Genomic DNA, 17,283 nt, shown 5'->3' with positions numbered 1-17,283 from the left:
GTGTGGTGTGGACTTTGCATAGCAGCGGGGTGGGGGTGTTGTGGGCAGTGCCACCCACGGGGTGACGGAGCCAAGGAGAGGGGCCTGCCCAGCACCCACTCCTGCTTGGGATGCTGTCAGGAGTAAAGAGCAGGGCCAGAGCAAACCCAGCCTCCAGTGCGTACTTCCGCACGCTGTGCCCTTTGCCCTGTGCCTTCAGCCCACTGGGCTGGTTGAGTCTGGGGACAGCCAGCTGTTACCCTCCCCATGGTGCAGACCGGAGTCTGACGCCGAGAGGCTGGGACTTGCCCTGGTTCCCCCAGTGGGTACGTGGGGGAGCAGAGCTGCGCACTGGGGCGTGATCCAGTTCCCTGAGCTCAACCACATGGATGCGCTGCAGCTGTCAGCAGCGCTCCTGGGGCTGAGGGTGCAAGCAGGACGCTGGAGTCGCCTGCCCTGGTGCTGGGTGCCAACTTGGGGGGCTGCTGCCGAGTCTTCTTGGTGAGCTCTTCTATTCACCTGCCACATGTGCGGGGTGGGGGCACAAGTGGTTCCCACCGGGGGTGCCTGGAGGGAAAAGGGGATGAAGGGGATCAGAATCTTCACCTGGGCATCGGCCTTTGGTGTGGCTGCTCCTGGGGCTCAGACCCTGCAGCCTAACGCCCTCCTTGCTATGGACTCTGCCTGGAGAGCAGTGTGTCCTCACCTGTCGCAGGGACGGGTGCCCCGTCAGAGGCATTGCTCCCCTCCCCTCCTCAGGCTGCCTGTTCTTAGAACCTGGGCACAGCCGCCGGCCAAGCTCCATACAGGTTTCTGGAAAGGCAGTGCCGCTACTGGCCCGGGGTCCTGACTTCTGGTCTCAGGTGTATCAGCTGATGATGGATGAACAGGCAGGCTCTGCAGGGATTCCCCTGCTCCCTCCTGTGGGGAGATGCCAGCCCAAGCATCCGCGTGATCTCCAGCCCTGAGCTCCTGACCCTTGCAGGCACCCACGTGCTCCCATCTCTGAGCCTATGGGGTCTCCATGGTTGACAAGGAGCGGGGAGACGACTGAGAACTCCCGTCACGTGCCCTGGGTGCTGGGCTGCAGTTCTTTTAGAGTCAGATCCCCTGGATATGGGCATCTGCTGTGTGCGGGGCCCTGCCTGATGTGGGGCAGGGTCGCTGGGGTCCCCTTCATTTGCAAAGCCACAGCGGCCTTTTCCCGGCACAGAAGTTGGCCGTTGGCCTGGCAACAGGATTTGAGCTCGGGCTGCACAGAGCTGCGACGCTGGCGCCCTCTGGAGGCTGCGCCGGGAACTACTCTGCACGGGCGTCCTCTGTCCTGAGCTGGTCCCCGGGCGGCGCGCTGCGGCTCTGCTCCGCTCCAGCTCAGCAAACACTGCAGCCGATCTGGCCCTGCTTCCTGGGAGGCCTCTGGGCCTGCAGCTCTGGCATGCCACCTTTCTGTGGTTCTTCTCACTGCTCGAGACTCCGAGGGGTGGCACCATCCTGAACCAGCAGTTCTGAGAGACCCTGCAGCTTGAGACGCCAGGCTGGGCTGTGCGGAGCGCCTGGCAGGGCACCCTGCAGGTTTCCTGGCACTGCAGCCCTAGGTGAACTGGTCACCCCACGTCATTTTGCTTTTTATACTCGTCCCTTTGTGTTACCTGCCGTGTCCCCTAACAGTCCCTGACTCTGCCTTGGGGACTTACAGGCCAGCATCTGCCTTTGAGGCACAAACTGTTTCAGGGTCATTTTTAGGACCCTGAGTTTTAAAGCCCCTCCAAACCATCTGTGGTGTTTGCACGGTTTCTGGTGGTGAGTGGAGGCAACTCTGGCAGGCATGTCCCTACAGTCCTGGCCCTTTTCCTGGTGACAGTCTTTTAAGTACAGGCCATTTGACAAATACTGAATGTCTATTTCCAGTGGGTGCCAGAACTGTTCTGGATATTGGATAGACAACTCAGTGGACAAAACTTTCAAGTTTCTACCCTCGTGGAGCTGACATCTAACCATCTCATCCTCTGCCGCCCCTTTATCCTTTTGCCTTCAATCTTTCCCAGTATCAGGGCATTTTCCAGTGAGTTGGCTCTTCACATCAGGTGGCCAAAGTATTGGAGCTGCAGCTTCAGCATCAGTCCTTCTGATGAATATTCAGGGTTGATTTCCTTTAGGATGGACTGGTTGGATCTCTGTGCAGTCTAAAGGACTCAAGAGTCTTCTCCAGCACCACAATTTGAAAGCATCAATTTTTCGGCACTCAGTCTTCTTTATGGTCCAACTCTCGCATCTATACATGACTACTGGAAAAACCATAACTGACTATATGGACCTTTGTTGGCGAAGTGATGTCTACTTTTTAAAACACTGTCTAGGTTTGTCATAGCTTTTCTTCCAAGGAACAAGTATTTCATGTCTGCAGTCACTGTCCACAGTCATTCTGGAGCCCTAGAAAATAAAGTCTGTCACTGTTTCCACTTTTTCCCCTTCTATCTGCCATGAAGTGATGGGATCGGATGCCATGATCTTAGTTTTTTGAATGATGAGTTTTAAAGCCAGCTTTTTGTTTCCTCTTTCACTCACCCTCATCAAGAAGCTCTTTAGTTCCTCTTCACTTTCTGTCATTAAGAGTGGTATCATCTACATATACCAGGTTGTTGATATTTCTCCTGGCAATCCTGTGGCTGCCCTGAAATCAGCACAGATAGGATGGTAGCAGTTTGGGCCGAGGACTGTTGTCTGCAAGGACTGGGAGGACTCGAGGGTCTGTTGGTGACTGCAGCAAGGACACGGTAGGGAGGGGGTGTCTGTTTTCCTTGTGTGACTTTCAAAAGGGGGAGCCACAGGGTCTGGAAGCAGGGAGGTCTCTCAGCCCACTGTGGGTAGAGTAGGAGGGGGCCGCAGGGGAGCGGGCTCTGGGTGGGCACAGACGCGGGCTGGCAGTCGGAAGGAAGGAGGTGTTATAAGGGGAGGCTGGGAAGACCCCACAGGTAAGGCAGAGATTTCCATGTAGGCTCAAAACTAGATGCTGCAGATGATGGCCTGAAGATGTGTCTCATTTGACTGACCCATGTGATTTTTTTCTAAATGTTTCTGTAACTAGTTGTCAGCATTTAAAAATCAAGAAATTTTACATAAAAATGTGGGTACTGGGCTGCTCTTTAAAAATCAGAATTTCTGGACAACTGGGGGCCACTGCTTGGCGCTCGGTCAGGGTATACCCGCCTATCCACTACAGCCCTACTCGTCCCCAGGCCCGAGGGGCTTGGCCTGTCCGGCCTCCAGGTCTCCCAGGCGTTTCCACATTCAGCCCTTCGCAGCTCAGATACTAGGTGCTCTATTGTTATCAGATCATCCAGGCCAACTTCCTAAGCAAATGACTCCAGGAATGTCCTGCTGGGAAAGAACAAGGTTTCCAGACAGGTAAGCAGGGCAGAAGTGGGTCATGGCAGAGTCACCTGTGCAGGGTCCCCTGGCTTCTGGCCACAGGGGCAGGAGGTGGGCTCCCTCTGCCCAACTCCTCAGATATCAGAAGCCTTTGCCCCATCCTGGGCTATGTCTGCACATCTAGGAAACGAGTGCGGTCCCTTCCAGGTTCTGCACTGTGGCCTGGTGTGAGGCCCAGACAGATAGGGTCTAGTGACTGGAGAAGGGCAGGTACCTTCCTCCTTGCCCACTGACCATACCCTGGTCCCAAGAGGACCGTGCTGGCTCCTCTGGGCCCCCGGCCCTTCCTGGAGAACCAATACCACCTGCGACCAGCAAGTGGAGTCCCTGCCCAGCCCTGTATGAGGCCACCTGGGCAGCCAGAGGCCACTGGGGAAGAATAGGGACGGGCACCTCCCTACCTTCACCTGACTGTGGGGGGCCCTTCTTGGCTTGATTCCTACCACTTGCCTGGCCTGGTCACCTCTCCCTTGATGGAGCAGGGGGCAGGGAGGGAAGATCCCCACCCCTGAGACCGACTCCTCCGTGGGTGCAGGGAGGAGGCTCAGCCCTTTACTTGCCAACAACAGAAGCGAATCCCCACTCAGGCAGGAAAGAGCCTGTGCGGCTCACGGGACTGCAGGGAGAGCTCAACAACCAGGGTGTGGGCTCTGCCCGGGGGGAGCTGCAGCTGGCTCCCACTGGCTCCTCTTCCCAACCCTGCATTCAGTATCACACTGGCAGCCTGAACGAGGCCAAAGTGAGAGGACCGCACCCTCTGGGAGCTGGTACTCCAGAATTTATTACCCTCCCTCCGGGGGTCTCAAGGCAAGGACAGACTTCTCAGCAAAAAGCCTGGTCTCACATCCTGTGCTGACGAGGCGCGTGGGCCTGCTACCTCACAGGAAGTGGTCTGTCAGGCAGACCAAAACCGTAGCCGCCACACTGGTGACACTGGGCGAACAGGCCCCCTGGGCCTCCACTGCCTCATCTATAACATGCAAGTAACTTCTACCTGAGAGTCATGGGCATTTAGTGAAAGTGCTTTGTAAACTGAGGTTCTGGGTGAATGTGAACCATCAGCTCCTTCCCTGCACTTCTGCTTGGCCAGCCTGACCATCGCCTGCCCTGCCCTTTACCACAGGGCTTTTGAAATCCCTGGCGTACTGCCCTCTGGCCTGGCTTCTGACTCAGAGTCACCCTGACCTTTGCATCCTGTCTGGTCTGGGACGAGGATGGCAAATCGGCTTCATCCCAGGTACCAGCTCTGATTGGTGGTGGTCTGTCTGCAGCTTTGGGTTGACTCAGTGTGAAGGTGACGTAATGGATTGGTAATGTCTGCCAAGAGCCCGGGAAGGCTTACCCGCCACAGAGCTGCTGTGTATACACATGATGACTAGCTGGTGACCACCTGATGAGGGGCTGTCTCACTTAAACGCAGGTCCCTGAGCTCACGGCCACGTGTCAGCCGCAGGTCCTGTGCGGAGCTGTCTGGTTCCCCTCCCACATGAGCAAGGGTGGTGGGGGAGCAGGGTTTGGGCCGCGGAGCCAAATCCTAGAAACTGGGGCTGGAGATCACTTGCTCATGGGCTACTAAGTTCAATGCCTGGGTAGTAATCAGCAAGGCAGCTTCTGGGGAGAAATCTAGGCAGGCTGCCTACAACCCTGGGGGAAAAAATGTCTACATGGGCTGTGTGAAGGATTATCTATAGTCAGCATCAAGAGTATGGGGCTTCCCTGGTGGCTCAGTGGTAAAGAATCTGCCTGCCGGTGCAGGAGACAGGGGTTCGATCCCTGATCAGGGAAGATCCTACCAGCTGCAGAGCAACTAAGCCCATGTGCCACAAGTACCGAGCCTGTGCTCTAGAGCCCGGGAACCGCAGCTACTGAAGCCCAAGCACCCGAGAGCAGTGCTATGCAGCAAGAGAAGCCACCGCATGAGAAGCCGGTGCACTGCAACTAGACAGTAGCCCCTGCTCGCTGCTACCAGAGAAGTCCAGATGTAGCAATGAAGACCCAGCACAGCCAAAAATAAACAAAAACTTAAAAACACCAAGAGTGGAGTGGAGCAATTGTAGCGTCACTTGTAGAGTAGCTGCAATGCATTTGCGATGGCCTTACCTCTTGAAGAAGTAAGACGGTAAATCAAAAAAATCATTCCTATTCCAGCTCTGCATAAACCTGGCCAACACCCCCCACTGCCCTCAAGTTAAACCTCAAACGTCTTAGTGTGAAAGGCTCTTTACTGGCCCTGCTTCCTCCCAGTCTCCTGACTCCACACCCCCATGGCACCCCCCCTCCCCACTGTGATACCCCCACCCTCACAGCCTGCCTGGGCTGAGTCCTGAGGCCCCACTTCCGTTCCCAGCTGCCCGGGCCTCCCTCGGGCCTGGAAGCATGGAAAACACTGACCTGAAAAGCATCCTCTCCACAGCTCTGTTCTTCCTTCCAGGCTCTCTCAGAAGAATCTGAGGGAGCCTGACGGGCGCGGGCACCCCTACCATGCCTGCAGGCACCCAGTGCTTCGCCCATCCTGCTACTGCCAGACCCATTCTCCATCTTCGCCCCAGAATGCAGGCTCCCCCAGGGCAGTCAGAGAATCCTGTTCACCACCAATTCCCAGTTCTACCTGTCTCCACAGGACAGCGGGCTTCCCTGCTGGCTCAGACGGTCAACAATCTGCCTGCAATGTGGAGACCCGGGTTCAATCCCTGGGTCAGAAAGATCCCCTGGAGAAGGGAATGGCTACCCACTCCAGTATTCTTGCCCAGAGAAACCCATGGACAGAGGAGCCTGGCGGGCTGCAGCCCATGCGGTCACAGAGAGTCGGACACGACTGAGAGACTACAGACAGACCATAGGACAGGTGTCCTGGACCCACCCCAATTTTTTTCACCTGAATTATCATGGTATTTGTGCGTATTAGTCAACTCCCCTCCCCCTCAGAATTCCCCAGCTGCCTCTGAGTGGCTCCCAGAGGGCTCGGACCCACACAGAGCCATGCCCAGGCTCACTCTGGAGAACTGGTTCTCGCCCCATCAGCCCAGGATGCTGGGGTCTGCAGAAGACCAGCTCTTCCCGCCAGTGACCTGGGTCAATTCCCCACCCCGCTTTGGAGAGGAGATAGAACCCACTCTTGACTACCACCTGCGGAGATATGGGCCAAGCCCATCCCCTTCCCCCTAAACACACACACACACTCCTGAGACTAGGCAAGGAGAGAAACAAAACTCTGTTAAAATGTTGGGGAACAAAAGGGAGCCACCACAGACACAAATCCTAACTGCCTCTCGAAACTGCTCCTCAACCCCACCCATGTGGCCGGTGCCGCCCCTGGTTCCCAGCATAGGTCTTATCAGAACCCAGACCTCCGGTCAGCATCCAGAGCTCCACCCAGGGGTTTAGCCAAACTCACTCACCGTTGCAGAGAGGGGAGGAAGCTCTGCCTTCACCTTCTTCTGAGGCTTCTCTCCCCAGATCCTCATTTCCGGTCCCAGAGTCAACCTCCGCTCCCAGACCAGTGGTTAAAACTTTTGAAACTGGTAGCAGTGGGGACTTTGGGCAAGGATAAGGGAACAAAAGAAGCCAGAGACAGACTCTGAGGATAACCTGGCCATGCTGAAGCCTCCTGCCCAGCCAGGGGCTCCATGAGGGATCTGCCATGGTCTCATGTCATGCCCTCCCAAATTCGGATGTTGAAAACCTAATTCCAGTGTGACAATACTAGGGAGGCAGGGCCTCCAGGAGATGATTAGGTCATGAAGGGAAGAGCCCGTGTGGATGGGATTAGTGCCCTTATAAAGGAGGCTGAGAAAGCTCCCTTGCCCCCTTCTGTCAAGGGAGGTTATAGCTAAAAGACAGCCTAGGAAGGGGGCCTCACCAGACACTGAATTTGTAGGCATCTTGGTCTTAGACCTGCCAACCTCCAGAACTGTGAGAAATAAATTTCTCACTTATAAACCTCCTAATTTGTGGCACCTTATTATAGCAGACCAAATAGAATAAGACGAAAGCTAGGAGTAAATTGCTGGTGCACGCACAAATGCAATTACTCATGTGTAATGTGCTTGTGAGGGTGTGAGGCACGAACGTTTGTACACATGTGTAGTGTTCATGTGTGTGAGTGCATGTGGGCCTGTGTTCATGTATGTAAGCAGCTGTGATATCAAATCAAAGATCACCTATTTCTCCATCTCCCTTATCACATTCCCGAATGTCCCAAATTAGAACTTGGGATATGTGGTTCCTTCAACAGGAAATTTCTAATTTGGGAACTGAGGTATGTCGAAAGAAAAAGGAAACATCTTCCCCTGTTCCATTGTTCTAAATTAAAAATATAAACTGAGGTGTAATTAAAAACAAACAATCAGCATTATACATTGGTGAGGTCATAATTTATCACAAGCTGCTTGGATAACAGCAAGTCATAAAAAATATTCATACCTTTTGACTAATTGTCTTATTTCTGGGAATTTATTGTAGAAAATAATTGGAGATGTTTGGCAACAGAAGAAAGGGTACAAAAAAGATAATCATGGGACTTCCCTGGTGGTCCAGTGATTAAGAATCTGCCTGTCAACACAGAAGACACGGATTCGATCCCTGGTCTAGGAAGATCCCACATTCCATGGGACAAATAAGCCCATGAGCCTCAACTACTGAAGTCCATGCGCCCTAGAGCCGGTGCTCCACAACGAGAGAGGCCACCGCAATGAGAAGCCCATGCACTGCAGCAAACAGTATCCCGAGCTCGCCACAACTACAAAAGGCCCACGTGCAGCAACAAAGACCTAGAGCAGCCAAAAATAATAAAATACAATTTTTAAAAGTACAAAAAAATACCAAAACCAGAAACTGAATCAGATGTGACATGTCAATGTCTGTCAGATAAAAGTAAACTTCAGGGCAAAGAAAATAACCAGGTACAGAGAGACATTCAGTTCAGTTCAGTCGCTCAGTCATGTCTGACTCTTTGCGACCCCATGGACTGCGGCACGCCAGGCCTCCCTATCCATCACCAACTCCTGGAATTTACTCCAACTCATGTCCATTGAGTTGGTGATGCCATCCAACTATCTCATCCTCTGTTGTCCCCTTCTCCCACCTTCACTCTTTCCCAGCATCAGGGTCTTTTCAAATGAGTCAGCTCTTTACATCAGGTGGCCAAAGTATTGAGTTTCAGCTTCAGCATCAATCCTTCCAATGAATATTCAGGACTGATTTCCTTTAGGATGGACTGGCTGGATCTCCTTGCAGTCCGAGGGACATTACATAATGATAAAAAGGTCAATCCACCAAAAAGACACAGAAATCCTAAGTGGTATGTGCCAGATAACAGAACTGCAAAATATTTGAAGCAAAAACTTGAAGGAGACACAGACAATTCCACAATTATCGCTGGGAATTTCAACAGCACTCTCTCAACCAACAGAACCTGAAGAAAATCAGCAAGGGTATAAGCTATAAGAACTCAATACCATCAACTAACAAGAATTTTATCACCATTTACCCTCCACCCAACAGTATAATCTTTCAAGAACCTATAGAAAATATATCAAGAGGACAGAACTACCAGATCCTAGACCATATACAAACCTCAACAAATTTTAAACAACATAATGAGACATCACAATATACCTAGAATGGCTCAAACGAAAAACAAAGACAGTATAAGACTACAGGGAGTGCACCCCAATGTTCATCGCAGCACTGTTTATAATAGCCAGGACATGGAAGCAACCTAGATGCCCATCAGCAGATGAATGGATAAGGAAACTGTGGTACATATACACCATGGAATATTACTCAGCCATTAAAAAGAATTCATTTGAATCAGTCCTAATGAGATGGATGAAACTGGAGCCCATTATACAGAGTGAAGTAAGCCAGAAAGATAAAGAACATTACAGCATACTAACACATATATATGGAATTTAGAAAGATGGTAACGATAACCCTACATGCAAAACAGAAAAAGAGACACAGAAGTACAGAACAGACTTTTGAACTCTGTGGGAGAAGGTGAGGGTGGGATGTTTCAAAAGAACAGCATGTATACTATCTATGGTGAAACAGATCACCAGCCCAGGTGGGATGCATGAGACAAGTGCTCGGGCCTGGTGCACTGGGAAGACCCAGAGGAATCGGGTGGAGAGGGAGGTGGGAGGGGGGATCAGGATGGGGAATACGTGTAAATCTATGGCTGATTCATATCAATGTATGACAAAACCCACTGAAATGTTGTGAAGTAATTAGCCTCCAACTAATTAAAAAAAAATAAAAAATTTAAAAAAAAAAAGACTACAGGGAAAAGGGATCTCTTCTATATTACTGACCTGGGTGTTCATTGGAGGGACTGATGTTGAAGCTGAAACTCCAATACTTTGGCCACCTGATGCGGAGACCTGACTCATTGGAAAAGACCCTGATGCTGGGAAAGATTGAGGGCAGGAGGAGAAGGGGACGAAAGAGGATGAGATGGTTGGATGGCATCACTGACACAACGGACATGGGTTTGAGTGGACTCCAGGAGTTGGTGGTGGACAGGGAGGCCTGGCATGCTGCGGTTCATGAGGTCGCAAAGAGTCGGACACGACTGAGCGACTGAACTGACTGACTGACTACATTACTGGTGGGACCATAAAATGGAAGAGCTACTTAGGAAAATGTTTGACAGTTTCTTCAAAAGATAAAAATTTACCACATGACCTGATAATCACACTCCTGGGCATTCATTCCAGACATGAAAACGAAAGTTTATACAAAAACCCACTTAGAAATGATCACAGCAGCTGTATCTGCAATAGTCCCAAACTGGAAACAATCAAGATGCCACTCAACAAGTGAGCAGTTAACAAAAACTATGGTACATTCAATCCACACAACATTCATTTTTGTTGTTGTTGTGTAGTTGCTCAGTCATGTTTGATTCTTTGCGACCTCACGGACTGTAGCCTGCCAGGCTTGTGTGTCCATGGGATTTCCCTGGCAAGAATACTGGAGTGGGTAGCCATTTCCTACGCCAGGGGATCTTCCTGACCCACGGATAGAACCTGCATCTCCTGCATTGGCAGGCGGGTTCTTTATTACTGAGCCACCTGGATATTCCAAGTAATATGTAGCCATTGCAAAAACTTAGAGCAAACCCATTTGACGGTCCCACCAGTAATGTAGAAGAGATACATTTTCCCTGCGTCCTTATACTGTCTCTGCTTTTTGTTTTAGCCATTCTCCTAGGTGCACTGTGATGCCTCATTATGTCGTTTAAAATTTGTTGGGGTTTGTATATAGATTTCTTTCTCCCTAATCCTTTTATCCTCTGCAGAGACATCTACCAATAGGCAGATATGTATATTTCCATCCTTTTCTGTTTTCTTTCACACAGACATACACAATTTATTTCACACTTTTAAAAAAGGTGTTTTTTTAAACCACAGCTTTAAATTTCTATGTAGTCAAACTTGTCAATCTTTACTGACTTAGACTGTACTATTTATTAGTTATGGGAACTTAAGTAATGGAGGATACTGGATGAAATGAACATGGGACTTCCCTACGCTCTCAAGGTAAGTTAAACACACACACATCGAAATAGCTCAGGTAGTTTTGTTTTTTAATCCCTTAGGAAGGCAAAAACATGGGCCATATGACTTCATCCTCTGATGTTATTAAACTGGGGTGAGAAAGGATATAAGAAGAACCAACCTGTAAGTGGGACTGAGCCAACCAGATTCACTGTGTTCAGAATTTGAATGAAAGACAGAAACTGGCCACTCACAAAGGGATGACAAAAAAATCCTGTAATGACAGGATCAAAACTGGTCCCTGGCCATTCCAGGTCAGTGGACGTCATCAGGCAAGTAGCGGAAACTGTCAGGCTCCCCGTCAGTGAAGATACCTTTTGAGAGAACATCACCTTTTAGAACTAATTTCGGTAGTGAATAGTTTCCTGCTTCTTCCAACCATCAACCCTGACTAAAACATATGCTTTGGAAAGGGAGATAAAAAGGCAACAGGATTTCTTCTGCCTCCTAATCTGCTATGGCCCTGTCCTTATACTGCTAAAGTTTAAACAACCTAATCTTCACCTCTCCCTTCATCTGGCACACCCAAGTCGGTGAGACTGGAGTTGAAAGGAAGATGAGGTCTCAGTAAGGAAGGAAACAACAAGAGTTCACACGTTGAAGATCTTTTAAGCAGTATACCAGAACTACAGTTTCCACCCACTGGGGGCTCCAATATTGAGGGTGGGTACCTGGAATTCAAGGGTTTCCCTGGTGGCTCAGACAGTAAAGAATCTGCCTACAATGGTCACCTGACCGAGGCTGCATCCCTGGGTTGGGAAGATCCCCTGGAGGAGGAAATGGCAACACTCCAGTATTCTTACCTGGAGAATCCCATGGGCAGAGAAGTTGCAAAGTCCATGGGGTTGCAAAGAGTTGGACATGACTGAGCAACTAAGACTTTCACTTTCCTTTCAGGAAGGTCCTCTTAGATACAAGATCACAGATAACACGGAGGTTGGAATTCCTTCATTCATTGCTAAGTCATTAATTACTGGAGGGCAGCAGAGGGATAGGATGTGCAAAGAGGTTTCCATCTCTCAGGACCAAGGGTGAGGGACCCCACCTACTGACTCAGGCCCAGCCAAGAGCCCACCAGGGCAGCAGCAATCACCCTAGGCCTGGTGGGCCTAGTCTAAACTGAAAGGGGTCACATCAAGGCCAAGTCACCATCTCCTCACCTCCTGCGCTAATTTCCACTTCCAGTCTCCCATTTCAGAATTCCAGCACAGTGCAGAGAAGAACAGACACTGGTATCAGACTGTCTGGGTTCAGTCCTGCTGTGTGGCTTCTCTGTGCCTCTGTTTCCTCATCTGTAAAAGGGGAATTACAGCACCCACCTCGTGGGTATTGCAGACATCAGGAAGATGGTCAGTGGAATTACCATAATATTTTAGCTTTTGTTTTCTGTGCCATTCCATTGGGTGGTTACCAGAATAAAAGTAAGAAGTTGACTGAAGACATGTTGAAGCAATCCAAAATCTGTTTTTATTTTTAATTGTTTTGGCTAATGGAAAAACAGAACTGTCACAGCACTCAGCTCGATACCCCATCCAGCCCAGGGCTGTCCCAGCGGTGGAGCCGAGGACAGGTCTTACTCCATCAGCGACCTCATCTTCAAACAAAGACTGCTTTCACAGGGCATCAACCTGTCACCCAAGAACTCAGCTAAAGCGCTCTCGATCCTTCTACACTTTTGGCCAGTAGTGTTGCCTTCTGAGGTCAGGGACTCTAGGTCTGCTACGTGATTGGCAGAGGAAAGCTTCCTTCTCCAGTTCGAGAAATGTGGCTGGAGAAGTATGGAATTGGGGAGCATGATTCCAGGGACTTCAACTACTTCCCCCTTTAGCCCGTCCCTCCACAGTGCAGCAGAACCAAGGTTCTCACTACTCCCCTTCTCCAGCTTTGGCATCCTTCCCGGTGTATAAGCCAAGCCTCAGGAAATCATTCGTGGGAAGCTTACTAGGATTGAGACAGATGCGGGATGCTTTTTCAGCTTCTTCTTTGGCCCCAGCCCACAGGGGGGTCAGCATCTTTCAGAGCAGCCCCCAGTGCTGTCTAGAATATACTCCTAAGTCATGAACGGGTTGTTCAGGAACCTGCCCTGAGTGATTGCTAAAAGCTTCACACAGGTCTCACAGTCTCACTGTCCTCAGTTCCTCTTGGTGTGTTACTATCCTACCTGTAAAGTCACCAAACCCCTGACCCTGGACATCTTTTTCACCTTTCGTATCTTCCTCCAACTTACTAAATGCTGCCTGAATTTCAGAAAGCAGTTGCCTGCCCACCAATGCAAGGATGCAGGCTAGTTCTGCGTGAATCACTTCGGAGACCAGCTAGGCAGGAGGCCGGGAGGGAGGGTGAAGTGTGACACCTGCCCACTCCACGGCTGTGGCAGACACTACCTCGGGCCCGGCCTGGACCAAGTCCGCCGTGTCTGAGACTCCTCTACCACAGGCTCCCTCCCGGCTGCCACTCGGACTGGACGGAGGCTCCTGGACTGAACACAGGTGGCCTGCTGTGGATACACGCTGCCCTCAGGGCAGGACCCTGAGCAAGTCCAGCCATGGTATGCTGTGGGCCCTCCCTGCCTAGATACTCTAGAGTCATATGTGGGGGGCCTTACACCTGGGCTGGAAACTTTCTAGACTACAAAAGGGAAAGGAGCCTGCTCTGGAGGACAGCTTCTAAACCAAATCTAAAAATACTTTAGCATACAAGTGTCGTGAGGAGCTAAGGAAGGGCTCAGGGCTCCATCCTCAGTAATCACTTCTCCAGGGACCCGCACCTCCAGGGCTCAGGTTGGTACTGAGCACCCTTCACAGTAGAGTCCATGCCAGTCATCTTCCCACTTCTAAGCAAGAAGACAAGGAGTCACACGCAGAGCTGAAACAGAAACACCGAAGCGTGGCATCTGTTGTCCTGATGTCAGGGTTTCACGGGACGAACGGCCAAGGTGTTCACCGAGCAGCTGTCCCTGCTCCACTACTGAGCACAGAAATTTCAGGGGTTGGGGCTTCTTTCCTCTGGCCTGGCAAATTCTCATCTCCAGTTGAAACCACAATTCCTTAGGTGCCAGATGCAAAGCCTCAAGCCCAAAGCACCTCCACAGCTGACGTGCCCTCCAGGACACTGTTGGCTGTCCCCTTCGTTCTCGTCAGCTTTCTGAGCCTGCAGGCTTTCTGAATACAAGAACTGCCCAAACGTGATGGAAAGGAGAAAAGCTGGCTCTCACCTCCCAGCAACTGCTGCTCCCCGTGTCTGTGAGTGGCCAAAGGGACTGAGAGACGGCAGGCCGGTTCTCTGTCCCTCTCACGGGTTTGGAGTGAGGAGTCTCCAGGTCTCAGCAGGCACTTGGTATCCAGGTGGCGCCTACGGAGAGTGCTGCCTGGAAAGACCTCTCCCACGACTGTTTGGTGGACAGCGACAGACAGAACAAGCCCCCTGGCACTGAGTCGCCAGTTGCGGGGCCGGGATGATCCTTGCCCTCAGCACAGGGCTCTCGACCCCAACTCCTACAGCCCCGGACCACACGATGTCTCCTCCTAACTTTGTGCGGGGCGGCACACACTTCCAAGAGGTACTCCTTTATTACGATGCAGTGAGCAGTCCGACGCCGCTTCCTGGGTGAAGTTACAGCTACTGAGAGGGAAGCAGTGCCTCAGATTCGTGCCCAGCCAGGTGTGCTGAGGACCTGGAGATCCTGGGAATCAGACCTGTAGCGACTGGGGCACAGGGTCCCGTTGCTGGTGCTGTATCACCTTGCCTCAGGATTACATAAGACCCGGAGGTCCAGCCCTGAAGACAGCTGACAGAGAGGCAAAAGTGACTGTGTTAAAGAGGTCTTTGGACAAGTGGACAGCTCAGCAGGACTGCACCGCCGCCCAGGCCACACCGTGCAGCAGCCATCACCAGCCTGGCAGAGGAAGACATGTGGCACAGTGTCCTCAGGGGGCTGGAGGCAGGCGCTGTGGCGGGAGAGGCAGTGAACAAGGTCAACAGCTTGCCAGGTTAACACAGCTGACCCTCTTACTAAGCCAGTTACCCCACCCCTGAGAACTTATTCCAAAGAAATAATGCTCAATGGGGGAAAAGGTAGATGTACAAGGATAGGTGTTCTAGCAGCCAAGTAATGAGTATAACACAGACTCTGGAGTCAGAGAGTCACCTCCACTGCTTTTCAGGGCAAGTGACTTCCATCCTCTGAGCCTCCTTTCCTTCCTCTGTGAGACAGATATGAGAGCACCTACTCCCCGGGGTTGTTGTGAGATCACACGGGACAATCTGCATAAAGCGCCTATGTGTCAACCACAATCATTGGCTCTTATTATTACACAAGGAAAAAGGAAAGAACGCAGGGGAAAGGGAACAGGTGACTTCTTAAGGGTGGCAGAGCTGAAGAGAAGTTTTACGTGGCAGCTCTGGCAGTATCATTGCTCTAGGTCATGTTCATTTTTTAAGTGCTGTGGAAGATGCCATGAATTGTTGAGCCCTGCAGCTTGGGAAGAAGCAAGTAGAGAGAGTTGGCCTTTTTCCACAAATGTTTTCCCTATTTCTCTAGTTCCGCCTTTGGAAAACTCCTAAGAGGTCTCTGAGGATGCAGTAAAGGAGGGGAAGAAAGAGGACACAGGTGAGGAGGAGGAATGAAGAGAGGCCTGACAATCAAAACCTGAAAGGTTCTGTCGCCCGAGTGCTGGCCCTGCCCAAAGGCGGGCTGGAATGTACACAGATGAGCTCTGTCCCGACCAGGAGTGCTGCGAGCAATGACCCCGCCAGGCGGACAGCTGGAGGCTGCCTGCCAGCCTGACGAGGGCACTGTGTGGCCAGAGACAGGAAAACCTTGTGGTCACAGTCAAGGAGTCCATTCCCAGCACCCTGATGCAGGGCACTACACTGTCTGTCTCCCCTTTCTCCTGCAGCTTCGCAGCTGTAGGGCCACATAATGGTCCGGTTTCATAAGGAAACAAACAGTAAGTATTCCTCTCCACCAGGAACAACAGAGATAAATAAGGGCACAGACCTTAGAGAAGTCTATCAGTGTCTACAATCTTTTTTCTTTTTAAATTCATTTTCTCCATAAATATTGTAGTCTATAAGCTTCAAGTTTAAAAAAGATTATTTTTCAAACTTAAAACTATTATCACACCTTAAAAAGATTAACAATTTCTTAATCAACAATAATCCAGTCAGTGTTCAAATCTCCAATTGTCTTATAAACATCAGAAATGGGTGGTTGTTTCTCAACTTTTAGAACTCCATCTTCCCAGAGCCAGAAGAGCTTTCTGAGACAGCCCCTACTAAGCCCACCACCACAACAGTCACTGACTTCCGCCAACCTCCTCACTAGACCAGATGAGAAAATGCACAGAGGCCGGGCAATCCGTCCAGGGTCACACAGCTAACTGAGGACAGAAGGCTTGAGCTTTCCCTGCGGTCACACTGTCTGGCAGTCTGAACACTGAAACAACTGTTAAACATGTCTGAATCAGCAAGCCTTAACCTAGAAACACCTCCTTTGTCTAAAAGGAAACAATCACCACTAGAACCCTCCTAGTAATTGACACACCCATTTTACTCAGCTAAAAACTAAGCTCTCAAGTAAATACCATCAAGTAGAAGTCAGATATCTATTCCATCCTTGAATTTAGCCATGGAAAAGAATTCTCGCTGACTTCTGCTCTCTTCTCAACTCTAACTAGGTTCCCCCGCCTGCCCCCAGCCAGAGCAAGCTGAAGAGGACCATCTGAAAGAAAAGGAACATAACTCGTGAGGATCTGTCTTCTAGCTGGGCATCAACATGTTATCAGCAAAGGTTAAGACAGCCTGAAAACAGGCCCAAATGGCCTACAGGTCATTTCCACCCAACCATCAAAAAACTGGTAATTTTTGTGCTATATAAATGTTTTGGAATATGAGAAAGAAAATGTTTCCCATATTCTATAACTGGACAAGGAAAGGACATACCTCAAAAAGCAAGAGCAGAGAGGAAGAAAACTATAGGCCAATCTTACTAACAGACATAGACGTCAAAACCCTGAGTAAGACAAAAGTAAATCAAGACTAGACATGCGTTACCTCTGAAGTTCCTGTTTCTTACACATGTACAGTAAAATTTAGGAATGTGCAAAAAACAAAAACAGAATAGGACATACTGAACAAACTACTGAATCTGGAATTCAGACAGTTTGATATTAGGAAATGTTTGAAAGTAATTAACTGACTTAAAAGAAATAGTTGTGCTCATTCATTTCATTTGATTCCAAAAAGGCAATGAACAAATCTTAAAACTCATTATTTATAAAAGGAAAAGAAGAGAATAAAGATGATCTTAGGG

At 50.2% G+C, this 17,283-nt stretch overlaps 1 protein-coding gene across 7 annotated transcripts in view; it reads right to left on the bottom strand.

The window, feature by feature from the left end:
* Positions 1-17,283, bottom strand: part of KANSL3 (KAT8 regulatory NSL complex subunit 3) — a 70,979-nt gene that overhangs the window by 16,816 nt on the left and 36,880 nt on the right. For 2 of the 7 annotated variants that reach the window (XM_061156006.1, XM_061156005.1), the window contains exon 21: positions 70-546. The exons of 1 other annotated variant lie outside the window; for it this stretch is intronic. In XM_061156006.1, the coding sequence (XP_061011989.1) occupies positions 196-546 (351 nt within the window). In that variant the 3' untranslated portion in view covers positions 70-195. Of the gene's footprint in view, positions 1-69; positions 547-8,590; positions 8,822-11,091; positions 11,285-12,130; positions 12,263-12,414; positions 14,918-17,283 lie in introns of those variants that run through there. 4 more of the 7 variants (XM_061156010.1, XM_061156009.1, XR_009694867.1 and 1 more) reach the window with 3 other exon arrangements.

Source organism: Dama dama, chromosome 11, assembly GCF_033118175.1.
Source record: "Dama dama isolate Ldn47 chromosome 11, ASM3311817v1, whole genome shotgun sequence".
In the NCBI taxonomy this organism is placed as follows: domain Eukaryota; kingdom Metazoa; phylum Chordata; class Mammalia; order Artiodactyla; family Cervidae; genus Dama; species Dama dama.
Note: the sequence above shows the minus strand (reverse complement) of the source record. Positions and strands in the feature narration are given on the sequence as shown.